The following is a 17451-nucleotide window of genomic DNA, read 5'->3' on the forward strand; positions in this document are numbered from 1 at the left end:
CGGGTCAGCATCCTCGTCCAATTGGAAGCCCGATGAGAAGGGCGCGAAAGCAGGAGAACGGAAGTCCAGTTCCTGGGCGTCCGGAGGAAGGAGGTGATAGTTTGAGCATTCACCCGGGCAGTATTGCGCATGCCAATCTGGGGCATTCTAGTGACTTCTAGAAAAGGCGGCTGCAGGGTGGGGCTTGGGGTGCAGGGTGGGCACCTCTGTAATTTAGAACTGGGGGGCTGGGCAAGTTTGGGGTTTCAGCTTTATTCTCTTACTTTTTTGCCCTAAACAGGGATGTTTCCTCAGGGAACGTCAGGCTTTTCCCTAATGCACGTAAGCTTCTAGGGTGCCCGAGCCTGTGGGGCGTGGCAGGAAGTCAGCCAAAGTTTTCCAATGGGCTCAACGTGAAAATTTTTCACTGGAGGAAGACCCGTTTTCAAGAGTCAATCGTGCATCTTGCTCATTCCCATTTCTTCCCGTGCCCAACTGGGGTTTGCGTGGATCCTACAATTGGTCTAAGTCTTGGAATAGAGGGCCAAGATACGGTAACCTGAGGTTGTGGATGCCCTTAGACAGTTAACTCCTCGCCCGCTAGGAGAGTTAGCTTTCGACAGCAGCGCACGCCACCTGCAACACAAGCTTGCGAACCCTCCCGGCAGGACTCGCGCAAATAAGGCTTGCTCTAAGCCAAGGGGATCCCGCCCCGTCCACCACGCGTGTTACTGAGTGGTGATTGGTCAGCTCAAAGGCTTGCGTGCTCCTAAGCGTAGGTGATGATTGGAGAAGCGGAGATAACAACTTGCCTTCTCCGCCACTCGGCTGCAGGGGGTTTGCTGGTTCCGGGTCGAGAGTGTCCCACGTGTTGAGGATTTGATGACGCTCCCGACCCTGTGGCGTTGTCCCTAAGTTAATATGGCTGCGCCCGTGGAGACTGTGAAACACCCTTGAGGAAGAGGAGGCCAGACTTTATCGAGGCTTTGCCTGTGGTCTCCTGGTTATGGCGCTTCGTTCGCGGCCCTGGGAGTTATTGTCCGTTTGCAGAAATCCAGGTAATTAACCTTCCCCACTTTCCTTACGTTAAGTCGAGGGCTTGGAAAATAAATGAATATGCGAATTGCATTTTATTTTCCGCATGCAACATCGAAAAGTCAATGAGCTCACGGTATTGGGATGACAGTAGTAGGAAACTAAGGACCTGGGTCTGTCATTACTACACCCTGTGCCCAAACATACATATCATGCCCCTTCCAGGGCGGGAAGATTGGGGGAGTGGATAGGGAAAAAAGTAAAATCATATTCCTGTTTTGTCCGTATTACTCATCTTTTTTTAAATTGCTTTAAAATTGTGAAATATAACATGTATACAAAAAAGCAAGAAGTTTCCAGGTACATTTTAGCAAGTAGTTACAGAGCAGCTTCTAAAGTTTGATATGGGTTACAGTTCCGCGATTTTTCGTTTTTTCTTCTAGCTGCTCCCAGACATTGGAGACCATAAGAAATATCAATATAATTCAACAGTCATGCTCATTTGTTAAATCCTGTCATTTCTGTTATACTCCTCCTCCTTTTTAACATTGTGTGTGTGTGTGGAAAAACATATGCAAAAAAGCAAGAAATTTCAAAGCACCTTGCAACAATTAGTCGTAGCACAGATTTCAGAGTTTGGTATGGATTTCAATTCCACAATTTTAGATTTTTACTTCTAGCTGCTGTAAGATACTGGAGTCTAAAAGAAATATCAATATAGTGATTCAGTGCTCATACTCATTTGTTAAACCCTACCTTCTCTATATAACTCCACTATCACCTTTGATCTTTCTTCCACTCTTTAGAGCCATGCCCAGTGCCCATTATAGTTTTTCATGTTTGAAGGGGCTGTCAATAATATCGGATAGGGGATGGAACTAGTTGATGTTCTGGAAAGGCTGGCCCTTCTGGGTTTCAGGTCTTATCTAGTCCAGGGACCCATTTGGAGGTTGTAGGTTTCCGGAAAGTTACCCTAGTGCAGGAACTTCTGTAGAATCTTATGTAACAGCCTAGGTATTCTTTAGGATTGACAGAAATGGTTTTGATTGGGGGTTGGTAAATTATGATACGTAGCAATGTCTAACTGAAGCTTGCATAAGGGTGACCTCCAGATTAGCCTCTCAACTTTACTTGAACTCTCTCAGCCACTGATGCCTTATTTGTTACACTTCTTTTCCCCCTTTTGGTCAGAATGGCATAGATTATCCCATTGTGCCAGGGCCAGACTTATATTTGGGAGTCATTCTCCCATGCTGCCAGGGAGACTTTCATCCCTGGATGTCATGTCCCACGTAGGGGTGAGGGCAATGGTTTCACTTGAAGAGTTGGGCTGAGAGAGAGAGAGGCACATCTGAGCAACAAAAGAGGTCCTCTGCAGGTGACTCTTAAGCATGCCTATAGGAGGCTAAGCTTCTCTACTACGTACATAAACTTCACAAGAGTAAGCCTTAAGATCAAGGTCTTGTTCTGTTGATTTGGGTGTCCCTAATGTTTGGCACAGTATCAAGGGTTTCCCCAGTGGTAAAGTTTATTAGATCCATATGTTTTCTCCTATCCCTGAAGGGACTTTGCCAATACGTTTTGATTATCTGCTTAATATTCTCTGGGATGTATCCAGACATTATATTAAGCTATACAGGATAGGCTCTATTCTTATTCTGGGCTCCCTGTGTTTGAATTATTTAAATAGTCTATCCAGACAGGTTGAGTTAGATTATATGCTACAGAAAATTTAGATTCTGAATCAAATAAACCTTTCTTCCTTTGGTCTCAAAGAGTGCATGAGGTTCTAAAATATAGACAATGCTTTCCTTACCCCTGTATTCTGAATTACCTTATTCCTAACTTGGTTGGCTTCATTCTTATCTCTAAATACCAGATTATACATATATTAAACACCCTCTCATAATCCAGAAATAACAGTTACCACTCTGGGCTAAATGTGACTGCTATAATAGTTTACAATATAGGCCCCAGTTTTCTTCTAAGTATTTTCTAAATGAGATCATATAATACTTGTTCTTTTGTTTCTGGTTTATTTTGCCTTAACAAATGTCCCAGGTTCATTCACATTGTTGCATGTCTCATAACTTCATTCCTTTTTGTAGCAGCAGCACAGTGTGCGATCATATGTATACACCATCATTCGCCAGTCTACATCTCAGTCAGTGCATCCTTCAGCCATCTCCATCTACTGGGCCTCATACGTATAACATCCAACGTCAACAGTCCATCAAATTCTAAATTTTAGATAATTTCATTGTTCCCAAGAGAAAGATAACCAGTAAACATACCCTCACCAAATAGAAAATCCAAATTTCCCCATAACTTTTGCCCCCCCCCAACCATGGTACAATTGATGTTTTCCTGTTACACATAGCTTATGGCATACACATATTACTCATCTTTTAAGATAAGTGTGGTGGTTTCCATTTCTTAGAGTTTGGGTTTGCAGCCCTCTCAACTGGTCCCAAACCAGCGGTGACGCCTGAAGTGGACCCTCTGGAAAATGAAGCTGTTGCCCCAGAATTTACCAACCGAAATCCCCGGAATCTGGAACTCTTAGCTGTAGCCAGGAAGGAGCGGGGTTGGCGGACGGTGTGGCCCTCCCGTGAGTTCTGGCACAGGTAAATAAAGCTATTTGTTGTTGACCTAAAGGCAGAGTGGTGCATGGTACCCTGCAAGCTGCTTTCATCCATTCATTCAGCAAATATTTATCCAGCCCTTACTATGTGCCAAATACTGCTGGGGACTCTGCCCTTAGGAAGTTGACATGGGTGGGGAAAGGGGTTGGCAGCTGAATGGGGCAAATAGCACCTGTCTTGGAGAAAACTTGAAGAGGATGACTTAAGAGTGGGTGATTGGGTACCTTTGTATGACCTTTCTAAGGGAGTGATATTTAAAAAGCTGAAATCTGAAAGGAAGAACTCAGGCCATCTCGGAAATGCCAGGAAGAGCATTCCTAGCAGACCAAACAGCAATGGTGGGAATGAGCTTGTCATGTTAGAGGAACAGAAAGAAAGCCTGTGTGCCTGGAGCTCAATAGGCAAAAGGGTGCATGATGTAAGATGAGACTGGAGGGCTAGTGAGGGGACAGATTATTAGCTTTACAAGACAAGTTAAGCAGTTCAGACTTTATTCTCGCTGTAGAGGGGAGCTATGAGAGGTTTATAATTTTGAACCTGAATGACCTGATATTTAAATATCATTCTGGTTACTCTGGGATGGATAGATTCTTTTTTTTCCTCTCTCTCTCTTTTTTTTTTCGCATGGGCAGGCTCCGGAAATTGAATCTAGGTCTCCAGCATGGCAGGCAAGAACGCTGCCTGCCGAGCCACCATGGCCTGCCCCGGGACGGATAGATTTTTAAGGGAACTAGAGTAGAAGCAGGGAGAACAGTTAGGAATCTGCTATTCCTGTCATTTTGTCACAAGAATGGTTGTTTATTGAACACTTTCTTTTTGCCAAGAACTATGGTTGCTGGTTTATGCACATTTTCTCATTTACTACTTAAAACTACTTTGTAAAGCAGAAACAATTACTTTCTCCATTTTATAAGAGCAGGGGGAATTAGGGGTGAAGAAGTGCTAGGGTGAAGATTCAAAAATATTCTCAGAACTAGGCACTAAATTTTCTGTAACCTGCAACATGTGGCTGTTTATCTGCTGCCCATCTACTTGGTAAGAATTTTTTTTAAAAAGAATTTTTCTTAAGGACCCCGTAGAGTTACGAAACAAGTTAGAAATTATAACTATGATGTATTTACTCATTCAGCAAGCATTGGACCTCTATTACCTGCCAGGCAATATGCTGGATGCAGAGGATTCAGAGAGAGAGTAGATGCATTCCTGTCCTCTGGTCTTAACAGTTTTATAGTGAAAGATGGAATAGGGATAAAAAAGTGTTTCAGTTGTTAGGATACATCCTTAAGATTTTTTTACTCCTTACACTGAGGAGTAAAAGAAAGGGAGTATTAGGCAGCTTAAATTTGAAGCAATTGGACCTTAAGTGTAAAAATCTTCTGAAACATTCAACCTTTTACTTTCAGCTGATTTTGTTTTTTTTTTTTCATTTTATGTTATTTTTCACTTAGTTTTGGATTATTTAAATAACTAGAGGTCTATTCTGTTCTCTGTTTTTCCCTGTCTGCCCGATTCACAATATTATCGATATAGAATTGTGGGCTATTGTAGTAGTAAGTGGCCTTAGAGATGGTGAGTCTTACCTCTTTATTGAACAAATGGTTCAAAGTGAGTCAGCTAACTATGGCCTGCAGGTCAAAGCTGGTCAATGCCTGTGTTGTTTTTTTTCAATGGGACTTTTAAAAAAATATGTTTTCATTGAGCTTTCTTCACGCATCATACAGTCCATCCAAAGGTATACAGTCAGTGGCTCATATCATCACATAATTGTATATTCATCACCATGTTTATTTTTAGAACATTTGCATCACTCCAGAAAAATAGAAAGAAAAAGCTCATACATCCCAGCCCTCTCCCCTCCCTCTCATTAATCACTAGCATTGCAATCTGCCAAATTTTATTTTTACCCCTTATCTCCCCTATTGTTTATTTATTTTTATCCATATTTTTCTACTCATCTGTTCATACTCTGGATAAAGGGAGCATCACCCACAAGGTTTTCACAATCACATCATCACATTGTAAAAGCTATATAGTTAATATTATTGTCTTCAAGAATCAAGGCTGTTGGAACATAGTTCAACAGTTGCAGGTACTTTTCTCCAGCCTCTCCAGCCACTGCAGTATACCATAAACTAAAAAGGGTATATCTATGTAATGCATAAGAATAACCTCCAAGGTAACCTGTCAGCTCTGTTTGAAATCTCTCATTCATTGAAACCTTATTTGTCTCATTTCTCTTTTCCCCCTTTTGGTCAAGAAGACTTCCTTACTTCCATGATTCCGGGTCCCGGCCCATCCTGGGAGTTCTGTTGCACTTTGCCAGGGAGATTTATATTCCTGGGAGTCATGTCCTATGTAATGGGGGAGGGCAGTGAGTTCACCTGCCGAGTTGGTTTAGAGAGAGAGACCACATCTGAGCAACAAAAGAAGTATTCTGGGGGGACTTTTGGGCATAATTATAAGTAGGCTTAGCCTGTCTTTGCAGGATTAAGTTTCATAGGGGCGGGTCCCAAGATTGAGGCCTGGCCTGTTGATTTGGTTGTCCCCACTGCTTGCAAGAATATCAAGAATTCTCCAAATGGGGAAGTTGAATATTTTCTCCTTTCTCTTCAGACAACTTTTTTTAAATTTTATTTTATTTCTATTTTTTATTTTTTAATTTTTTATTGTATAATATGACATATATACAAAGAAAAGAAAGAAAAAGCAATAGTTTTCAAAGCACACTTCAATAAGTAGTTACAGGACAGATACCAGACTTTGTCATGGGTTACCATACTATCCTCTCAGATTTTTCCTTCTAGTTGCTCCAGAATATAGAAGGCTAGAAGGAATAAATATTTTTACCATCACATTCAAGTTTTTTTTCTTTTTTGTGAAAAATAACTTATACACAAAGCAATCAGTTTCAAAGCACAGCACCACAGTTAGTTGTAGAACATATTTCAGAGTTCGGCAAGGTTACAATTGCACAATTTTAAGTTTTTACTTCTGGCTGCTCTAAGATACTTGAGATTAAAAGAGACATCAATTTAATGATCCAGCAATCATATTCAGTTGTTAAATCCTATCTTCTCTGAATGTCTCCACCATCACCTTTAATCTCTCTATCCCTCTCTTTCAGCATATTTGACCCATGGTCGTTCTAACATTTTCATGTTGGAAGGGGTGTCAGTAATATGGGGTAGGGAGATGGAACTAGCTGATGTTCTGGAAAGGCTGGGTCCTTTAAGTTTCAGAATTTATCAGGGGTCCATCTGGAGGTTGTAGGTTTTTGAAAAGTTACTGTAGTGCATGGACATTTGTAGAGTCTTATATATTGCCCTAGGTATTCTTTAGGATTGGATGGAATGGTTTTGGTTGGCATTTGGCAAGTTATGATAGGTAACATTGTCTAAGTGAAGTTTGCATAAAAGCAACTTCCAGAGTAGCCTCTCAACTCTATTTGAACTCCCTCTTCCACTGATACTTTATTAGTTACACTTCTTTTCCCCCTTTTGGTCAGGATGGAATTCTTGGTTCCACAGCACCAGGGCTAGACTCATCCTTGGTAGTTATTTCCCACACTGCAAGGGAGACTTTCAACCCTGGATGTCATGTCCCATATAGGGGGGAGTTCAGTGATTTCACTTGCAGCATTGGGCTTGGAGAAAGAGATGCCACATCTGAACAACAAAAGGTCCTCCAGAAGTAACTCTTAGGCATGCCTATAGGTAGGTTAAGCTTCTCTACTACCTACATAAGATTCACAAGAGTAACCCTCAAGATCAAGGGCTTGGCCTATTGATTTGGGTGTCTTTAAAGTTTGATACAGTATTAGGGAATTCCCTAAAGGTAAATTTTAATAGTTCCATATTTTTTCTCCCATCCCTCAAGGGACTTTGCCAGTACTTTTTGATAATCTGCTTAATATATTCTAGGATGTATCCAGGCATTACATTAAGCTATAAAGGATTAAAGGTCCTCTTTCTTATTCTGGGTTCCGTGTTTCAGTTGTTAAAATGATCTATACAGGTAGGTTGAGTTAGATTATGTGCTGCAGAAAACTTAGCTTCCAGCTTAGTCAACTTTTTTTAACAGTTACTTTAAACTTTTTCAACTTTTTAAACAGTTGCTGTATGGGTAATGCTGACTTTCGTAGTTTCAGAGCTCTATCTCTGAGTCTCAGGTGTCACATAATTACCCAAAGTTTCTAGAAACAACCAGATTATATACAAACAGCTCAGTATCTTAGAATTTAGAAATAATGGTTACAACTCCTGAATATATATGACTGCTATAAGAGCTTACAATCTAGGACCCTTTACAATAGGTCCCAACCTGATAACCTATGCTTTTAATTTCAATTTACCATGTTTGTTTATTATAGTTAGTCCATATGAGTGAGGCATGATAATATTTGTCTTTTTTGTTTCTGACATTTCATTCAACATACGTTCCTTAAGATTCATTCACCTAGTTGCATGCCTCACAAAATGCGACTTTTTAAAAAATATGTTTTTATTGATAAACAACATAGCATTCTTAATATACAAACATTCCAGCCGTGGAATACAATCAGTGGCTCACAGTATCATCACATAGTTGTGTATTCATCACCATGATAATTTCTTAGAATATCTGCATCACTCCAGAAAAAGAAATAAAAAGAAAAAAGAAAAAAACTCATACATACCATACCCCTTACCCCTCCCTCTCATTGACTGCTAGTATTTCCATCTACCCAATTTCTTTTAATATTTGTTCCCCCATTATTTATTTATTTTAAGTCCATATTTTTTTACTCAGCTGTCCATACCTTAGATAAAAGCATCAGACACAAGGTTTTCACAGTCACACAGTCACATTGTGAAAGCTGTATCATTATACAATCATCTTCAAGAAACATGGCTATTGGAAGACAGCTCTACAGTTTCAGGCACTTACCTCTAGCCTCTCTAATACACCTTAAACTAAAAAGGGGATTTCTATAAAATGTGTAAGAGTAACCTCCAGGATAACTTCTTGACTCTGTTTGGAATCTCTCAGCCACTGACATTTTATTTTGTCTCATTTCTTCCCTCTTTCTGTTGAGAAGATTTCCTCTGTCCCTTGATGCTGAGTCCCAGCTTATTCTAGGATTTCTGTCCCATGTTGCCAGGGAGGTTTATACCCCGGGAGTCATGTCCCACATAGAGAGAGGAAGGGCAGTAAGTTTGCTTGCTGTGTTGGCTGAGAGAAAGAAAGGCCACATCTGAGCAACAAGAGAGATTCTCTGGGGGTGACTCTTAGGCCTAATTTTAAGTAGGCTTAGTTCATACTTTGCGGGGATAAGTTTCATATGAACAAACCCCAAGATTGAGGGAGGGCTTGGCCTATTGATTTGGTTGTCCCGACAGCTTGTGAGAATATCAGGAATTCTCCAAATGGGGAAGTTGAATTTTTCCCCTTTCTTGCTGTTTCCCCAAGGGGACTTTACAAATACTTCTTTATTCACTATTCACATCATTCATCTATCTTTCCTTCTGGTTTCCTATGCCCGTTTTGTATAGCTTGAGAGCTAACAAAAAAAGGTTGAAAAAAATCAAAAGAATAATATTTTGTGACTTGAAAATAAAGGTTTTATTGGAATAAATACTGCTTATTCATTTATTTATTGTCAGTAGCTGTCCTTATGCTATAATGGCTGAGTTGAGTAGGTGCAACAGATGGTGTGGTCTTCAAATCCTAAAAATATTTACTATCTGGCCAGCTGCAGAAAAAAGTTGCTGATCCTTGGTTTAAAAGATTGTGATTTTTACCGGGGTCACTCGGCAAAACCAGGAGCAGAAGCCATATTTCCAAATGTAGTGGTTTTTCTGGTATTTCACATTAAGAATCCTAAGGAGACTCTTCTAATTGGTGTGTTTTCTTTAATTTGGGCATATTTAAAAAATGTATTATACATACATATGGTATAAAATAAAAAAGGAATACAGTATCCTTCCAAAGGTAGTCTACACATTCAACCATATGTTTGAATTTTTTTCAACATAAATCTTAGCACGCCATATACTCTGTTATGCACCTTTCTCCCCCCTCCTACTTACACACACACACACATGCACACACAAATACATTTCATAGATCCTTCACAGTGGTTAAATCTGGGCTCCAATACTTGCTAGTAAAAATTTTGTTGTAGTTGGTTAATCTTTTTGTTTCAGCATCCCAAAAAAAGGACTGAGGATAATAATGGAATTGTTTTGAGGTATGGATTGTACCTGCACAACAATTAGGACAATGCCTGGCACATAGTAAATGCCCAGTAAATGTTTCTATTCTTTTTATGAAGAATTTACCTCATTTTTGTTTTAGTAATTGTGCAGGATTCCATTGTGTGAGTGTTTTATTTAACTGACTTCCTGTTGATGATGGCCTTTTTTGGTTACACGTAGTATTGAATTAATTGTCTTGTCCATGTACTTTATGAATGGGATTAGGCATATTTCCTTGGGTTGAAGAGTTAACTCCCTTTTCTACGAATGATCAGATCCTTTGCTTTGTATTGTTATTTTCTTATTAATAATAGGAGGCTTTTTGCATATTATTGAAGCCAGCCATTTGAACGATATATGAGTTTAAAATATTGTGCCTTTTAACTTCATTTCACTTTTTTTTTTTTTACCTGCAGACAGTTTTCATTGTTATATGGTCAGAGTTATTGCTCTTTTATGGTTTATGGCATTTGGTCTGATGTCACTTTTTTTTTTTTAATTAATTAAAAAATTCTTTTTTAAAATACCAAAAACCACCAAACAAATGCAAACATTCGTAGATTTTGATCATTCCGTTCTACATATATAATCTGATATATTTAAAAGGCTTGCCTTACTTTGAAGTTATTAAAAAATGCTCCCATATTTCCTAGTATTTTTATGATTTACGTTTTTATATCTAATTCTTTGCTGTCTCACATTTGTGTTGAAATCATGCACTAATTATATCTTTATCCATGTTGGATTAGCAAGTTAGCTTTTTAAAGTTAGCCTTTTTAAATCCTTTTTTTAAAATAGATGCTGTGTAAATAAATAAAACTCAGTTCTTCAGAAATATCAAATTTCTCCTTGATAATTGAGGTTAAGTGAACATACTTGGTTTATTATTATTGAGCATGTCCTCATAAAGACAGAGAATAACACCTTTCCCAAGTAAAATCCCCAGTTAAGTAATGTTGAAGTAAATAAGCCAAACTTTATACAATTATTTTTTTGAAATATATTTGGACATTAATTCACCCAATAAGTCAAACTTTGTACAAATATTTTTTGAGAAATATTTGGACTTTAATTCACCCCAAATAATTTAACTTTAGGATCAATAGATTCTTTATGATTTTATCTTCTTACCCCATTTAGGTTACGAGTTATACGGACTCAACATCATATTGAAGCATTTGTTGAACATCGAAATGGCCAGGTTGTGGTTTCAGCTTCCACTCGTGAATGGGCTATTAAAAAGCATCTTTATAGGACCAGAAATGTTGTGGCTTGTGAGAATATAGGGAGAGTGCTGGCAGAGAGATGCTTAGAGGCAGGCATCAACTTCATGGTCTACCAGCCAACTCCTTGGGAGGCATCCTCAGACTCGGTATTTGTTTGTTTCCATGTACTTAATTAAAAGGTATTATGGGGTGGGTGGAGAAGGTATTGTGTTAATTTTTGACAATATTAGCTAATTATTTAATAATATAGGAGTTTCCATTTACCGAGTGCTTTCTGTGTGTCAGACCCGTGGGGAGTACTCTGACATATGCTACCTCATTTAATCCTTACCGCAGAGTCAGTGAGTGGTGGGTTTCAAATTCAGGGTGAATGATTTGGTAGTCCGCAGTGCTAACCACTGTGCTTTCCTGTTCAGATAGTAACATTTTATCCATATATTTTAAAATGCTGCTGATATTGACATTTCTGTATTCTCTTTTTTCTTATCTGTGTCATTAAGAAAACTTTCTGAAAAACCAGCAGAAGCTGGGAAATTAGCAAGGAGCACATCAGTTTTGTGGTTACTTCTGTCTTTTGGGAATTGAACTATTTATTTTCAGCCTTAACTTGTGATTCTAACTTAATCTTTTTCCTTTTATTCTGATCTTCAAAACCAGATGAAACGACTACAAAGTGCTCTGACAGAAGGTGGTGTGGTACTACAGGAACCTCGGCGAATCTATGAATAAAATAGAAATATTAATTGTTTTGAACTTGTATAAAATTTCCAGCCATTACATTCATCAAAAGAGAGCAACTCAGGGCGGGTAACGGTGGCTCAGGAGGCAGAGTTCTCACCTGCCATGCCCAAGACCTGGATTGGATTCCTGTGCCTGCTCATGCAAAAAGGAAAAAAAGAGAGAGAGAGAGCGAGCAACTGGAAGAACCATCAGCTTGCACGTTTTACGTCTATACCGAAACAGTGGGATATTGTTTGTAGTAACGTTTGTGTGCCCCTCCCCCTTTGTGTTATTTTTGTTTTAATCAAGGGCTCTTCTCTTGGACCTGAGAAATATATTTCAGCTAAGTAGTCACCAATCATAATTAGCTTTTGACAGACACATTGACAGTTGTTTATAAACTTAAAATAAAGGCCTATTATGAACTTGGTTGTTATGAAATTTTTTCTGCCTTTGAGCTCACTGTGGCAAGAATACATATATGAGGTGTCTGGTTCATAGTGGGTCATCTCATAACTGATGGTTTGCTGCTAAGACTGCAAACAGTCTTGATGATATGAAGAAAAAGGGAACAAATGTGAACCTTAAGCGAGCATTGCTGGTGGGCGCTAAGGATCCTACCAGGCAGAAAGAACCATATTTGAAAGAAGAAAGGAGTGCAATGAGGAACTGAAAAGTGGAGTGAAAGCAAGGTTAGTGCATGCTAAATTTACCATGAAGTTCATGCAAATTTATGTAAAATCGAAGCTTGGGTAGATGAAAGTAGTTTTCTGAAAAGAGTTGATTAAATCAAAGTAAGGTATCAGCTGTGTCTGGCCCTTTCAGATAAATTTGAGGAGAAAGAACCTGGAAGCAAATTTTACTGGGGTGCTTTCCAAATTTTTAAATGTGTACTTCAATTATAAGTGAAGTACATCACTTCTGTCAATACGTTGTTAAAAAAATAATACCAGCATCAAAAGTGCGATTGATTCTCAGAGACCTTCAGAATTCAATGGCTTAATCTATCTTTTTAAAACAAATATCCCAGAGGAGATGTTTAAAAACATGTATAGTGTTGCCTTCCGTTGCTTAAGAGATTGATTTGAGCGTCTCACCTTGAAGACCACTGTTCTAGGAGGTTTAAACAGAAACCTAGAATTGAGGGAGATTATAGGGAAGACTGAATCGGACTAGTGGCTCGAAAGTGACGTTGATGAAAGGTTCACCTGTAAGTGATGCTATGGGTAGGGATTTCCTCGGCAACGAATATGATTGTACTAACTAATCTCTGTGCCAACTAAGGAATCCTCCAATTTAGTGTGCAAAATCTGGAATGATACGGTAAGGACTGGTGACGCGATCAGAGCGGAGCGAGGGAGGAATGTGTAGAGGCTGGCGTCGACCTGACGGAGACGCTGGGAAGGGGCGAGGAGACGCTGGGAAGCAGACGCGTTCACCTGCGACTCGGCGAGGCAGCGGGGCGCGGGCCCTTTTAAGCCGGGGGCGGGCGGAGTCGCGTGGGCGGCACGTGGGCGGCGCCTGGCCCCACTGGGCGTCCGGGAAACTAGGGAAACTACGTGGCCATGGATGTAAGCGCCGACGAGTTCGAGCAGACCCTGCCTCTGCTGCAGGAGCTGGTCCAGGGCGCGGACTTCGTGGGTACGACACCCGGAGCTCGGCGCCTGCCCCCCGGCCCACTGCACTTGGGGGTTGCTGTGGGGGGCGGCGGCCTGGGGGGTCGTCGGGGGCTGGGGAGGCCCGGCCGAGGGTGGGCTGGCCAAGGCCGCAGTCCACAGGGGCTCCAGGGCCCCGCTGGGGACTTCTGCCCGCCAGGGAGGACACCCCTGCCCTGCTTTGCTGCAAAGTGTGATCGCGCCCCTCACCCGGCCTGCCTCGTTGGCCGGATCCCTGCTGTGGGTGGACCGAGGCGCCCAGGGCGTTCCTTTCTCCGTTTCCCCTCTTGACCTTCCCTGGCTTATGGAGCACCCAGAACGGGGCCTGAGTACCTTCGCCACCCAAGCCATTTAGGGCGGGAAGAGGGGTGGCCCTAGTCTTCTCGCGCGGACTCCTGCTTCTTTGCCTCCCCGTCAGGTCTGGACATCGAGTTTACTGGCCTCCGATCTAACGTGTCTGGGCCCCAGCAGATCAGGTAAAGTCAACCCCGTCCCAGAGTTGAGCCAAAGGGGTGGCCGACCCATGTGGCCTCCGTGTAGCATCCTGGAGAGACTGACAGTGGGGGAGGACAACATTTTGTATGGGGTGACCCGCGTGCATGGGTCTGCACCCTCTAAATGCTAGCAGTGCCCCCTAGTTGGTCAGGGAAGAGGCTGGTCTCTGGGGGGAGGACTCGGCCTCTGCACCGTCTCTCACAGCCTGTGGGATGACCTGCCTGCTTTCCCACAGCCTTTTTGACTTGCCATCAGAGTGGTATCTAAAGACCCGTCAGAGTGTGCAGCAGTTTACAATCTGTCAGATCGGTGAGTTTAATATTCAGCTGTTTGTTCCGAGTTATTGGGGAAGATATTGTCATTGACTTTGTCTCCTGCTGATGTTTTTCAGGGATATTAGTTATCATTTTGTACGCTTGCTTGGTTTTTTGACTGTACCATGCCAATGGAATCTAACACTTTGGAACAAGTGGAAACGTTAATTAGCAGCATGGTTTACCTGCTTAAATAAATCAGCCCTAAGGAATAATCACTGCTACTGTCCATATTTGAAGGAAAAACGTATATACATGACTTATGTAAAAAAAAAAAAACAACAACAGCGAAATCACCACACACACACACACACACACACAAGATTGTGCTATAAACATTTTGTGCCACATCTTGGTTGTTCTCACATAATGTAGTTTGGAGATCTTTCTCAGTCAGCACATACAGATTTCCTGTTTGTTTTTTTTTTAACAATTGCGTATATTCCAAACTACAAAGGTGTCTATGGCCTCAGTCTCCTAATAATGCTTATTTCTGTTGCCGTTTATTGGGTGTAACCAAACAAGATTGCATTGACTACCTTGGTATTTATATATTACTATGCTTTTTAATGCTACATCCGGTGGACTTCTGGCAGTGGAACTGCAGAGTTAAAGAGGATGTGCCTTAAAGTATAACTTCCAATCGGCCACAAAATTCACAACGATTTACCCTAACAGCAGCAGTGAATGTGTGCTCCACTCCCTAACACTGGCTGTTATCAGTCTTACAACTTCTGCCCACCCGATAGAGGAAAAATTATCTCAATTGCTGTTTTGATTTATATTTTGATCTTTGTGTGTTGATTTACACGGGTCAGCAAACTTTTTCTGTAAAGGAACAGGTAGTGTGTATTCTAGGCTTTTTAGGGTTGTGCAGTCTGTTACAGCCACCGATTCTGCCATTGTAGTACAAAATCAGTTATAGGTACTGTGTAAATGAATGAGTGGTTGTAGTCCAATAAAATTTTATCTATAAAAACAGGCTGTGGGCTGCACTTTGCTGGCCCCTGTTTTTCATAGGAGTAAAGATGAATATCTGTGCGTGTGTTCCTCCGAATTGTCTCTCCTTGTCCAACAATTTTGGTATTGTTGTTTTTCTTAAATTTAAACCTCTTTGCAAAGTATGGGGAAACAGCCCTTAGTTCATAAATATTTAGTTATATTTCCACCCCCACTCAAGCTCCCAACCCCCCACTTTGAAGTCTTTCATTTTGTGTATGATCTTTTAACAATATAGACATTTTGAAGCAATTAAGTTTGTAAATCTTTCACCCTATGAAAGATTTCACCCTATGAAAGATTTCACCTTATGAAAGTGCAGAAATCTTTCAGGTTTCCTTCAGGTAGTTTTTTTTTGTGTTTGTATGCTGTATGGTGGAGGTTGCATTTCATTGTTTTTCCATGTGATGGCCCTTTATTGCAGCACCATTTTTTGAAAAAAATTTTTTTTGGGGAGGGGGATGTGCACGGGCTGGGATTTGAACCCAGGTCTCCTGCATGGCAGGTGAGAATTCTACCACTGAACTGCTCTTGCACCCCCACCTTTGGTTAGTTTTGAAAGTAATATTTTCTTCTGTGTTTGAAGAACTGTCACAATTATATTTTTTATTTTTATTTTATTTTATTTTTTTATTTATGGAACATATCCACATACAAACACAAACATTCCTACTATATGATCATTCCATTCTTGTTATATAATCAGTAACTCACAATATCATCACATAGTTGTATATTCACCATCATGATAATTTCTTAGAACGTTTGCATCAATTCAGAAAAAGAAATAAAAAGAAAACAGAAAAAAATTCATACATACCATACCCCTTACCCCTCCCTTTCATTGATCACTAGGATTTCAGTCTACTAAATTTATTTTAACATTTGTTCCCCCTCTTATTTATTTATTTTTAATCCATATGTTTTACTCGTCTGTTGATAAGGTAGATAAAAGGAGCATCAGACACAAGGTTTTCACAATCACACAGTCACATTGTGAAAGCTATATCATTATTCAGTCATCGTCAAGAAACATGGCTACTGGAACACAGCTCTACATTTTCAGGCAGTTCTCTCCAGAGCCTCTCTATTACACCTTAACTAAAAAGGTGATATCTATCTAATGCACAAGAATAACCTCCAGGATAACCTCTTGCCTCTGTTTGAAATATCTCAGCCATTGACACTTTGTCTCATTTCTCTCTTCCCCCTTTTGGTTGAGGTTTTCTCAGTCCCTTGATGCTGAGTCCCAGCTCATCCTAGGATTTCTGTCCCTTGTTGCCAGAAGGTCCACACCCCCTGGGGGTCATGTCCCACATAGAGAGGAGGAGGGCAGTGAGTTTGCTTGTCATGTTGGCTGAGAGAGAGAGGCCACATCTGAGCAACAAAAGAGGTTCTCTTGGGGGTGACTACAATTATATTTTAGTAATGTCAGTGTGAATTTTGCTTTGACAGTTCTCTTGTTTCAAATGTGTCTTTACTCAGTCTTTCTTCTTTTCTGGATTCAGAAGATTGACTCCTCCCCACCCCCCCCCCAAGTAAGCTTTGTGTAGTTGTCAATTTTTGCTTTCCCACCAAACGTATTGTTTGTAAATTAGTGTCGTGGAAAATAATGAACTTTTTCTGACCATTAGGGCTGCATTGATTTCTAAAACCCATATGAGCTTTTTGTTCACACCCCACCCTATATGGACATTAAGGCTTAACTGTTCTGGACTTTCCCCTGGATCCTACTGCTGGTGTGAGTTGACAGGAGCTTCATTAAGGTTTACCCAAAACAAGGATGTGTCTAAAGATTGGCCTTCTAATTTTCTTAATTGTCTTGTGTTTTTTTGTTTTTTTTTAATAAAGGTATTATCCTTTGCTAAAGTCCACAACAGTGTCTTTGGATGTAATTTCTTGTTCAAAATGCTTTGTCGTTGTAGTTAACTCTAGGTAGCTTTTTTTATTTTGGTATTCATTCCCTCTGTTATCACTCTTCTAGGATTGTCTGTGTTTTCCAGTGTTAAAGGAGAGTCAAACAAGTATGTATAAAGACCTTTTGTAAAGCATATGGCTCTTGCTCATTTACTCATTTATCTTCTATAACTGCTACCCTTCAAATTCTGCCTCAGGCATCTGGACTACTTATACTTCAAACCCATTCT

General features: G+C 40.4%; 2 protein-coding genes across 7 annotated transcripts in view; both read left to right on the top strand.

Annotated features, from left to right (window-relative positions):
- Positions 1 to 76: 76 nt before the first annotated feature.
- Positions 77 to 12266, top strand: MRPL18 (mitochondrial ribosomal protein L18). 2 transcript variants are annotated; one of them, XM_077120764.1, is made up of 5 exons: positions 77 to 93; positions 814 to 1037; positions 3455 to 3641; positions 11036 to 11267; positions 11779 to 12266. In XM_077120764.1, the coding sequence occupies exons 2-5, from the start codon at positions 986 to 988 to the stop codon at positions 11848 to 11850; spliced, it is 543 nt and encodes a 180-aa protein (XP_076976879.1). In that variant the 5' UTR covers positions 77 to 93; positions 814 to 985; the 3' UTR covers positions 11851 to 12266. The 2 variants fall into 2 exon arrangements, with proteins under 2 accessions (XP_076976879.1, XP_076976880.1); XM_077120765.1 differs by lacking the exon at positions 77 to 93 and having other exon boundaries at positions 226 to 1037; positions 11036 to 11118.
- Positions 12267 to 13334: 1068 nt separating this feature from the next.
- PNLDC1 (PARN like ribonuclease domain containing exonuclease 1) overlaps positions 13335 to 17451 on the top strand; it is a 29224-nt gene continuing 25107 nt past the window's right edge. For 2 of the 5 annotated variants that reach the window (XM_077120768.1, XM_077120770.1), the window contains exons 1-4: positions 13336 to 13482; positions 13915 to 13972; positions 14227 to 14300; positions 17289 to 17328. In XM_077120768.1, coding sequence (XP_076976883.1) covers positions 13407 to 13482; positions 13915 to 13972; positions 14227 to 14300; positions 17289 to 17328 — 248 coding nt within the window. In that variant the 5' untranslated portion in view covers positions 13336 to 13406. Of the gene's footprint in view, positions 13483 to 13914; positions 13973 to 14226; positions 14301 to 17288; positions 17329 to 17451 lie in introns of all 5 variants that reach the window. The other 3 variants (XM_077120769.1, XM_077120766.1, XM_077120767.1) reach the window with 3 other exon arrangements.

The sequence above is a fragment of the Tamandua tetradactyla genome, chromosome 11 (assembly GCF_023851605.1).
Source record: "Tamandua tetradactyla isolate mTamTet1 chromosome 11, mTamTet1.pri, whole genome shotgun sequence".
NCBI classification, from domain to species: domain Eukaryota; kingdom Metazoa; phylum Chordata; class Mammalia; order Pilosa; family Myrmecophagidae; genus Tamandua; species Tamandua tetradactyla.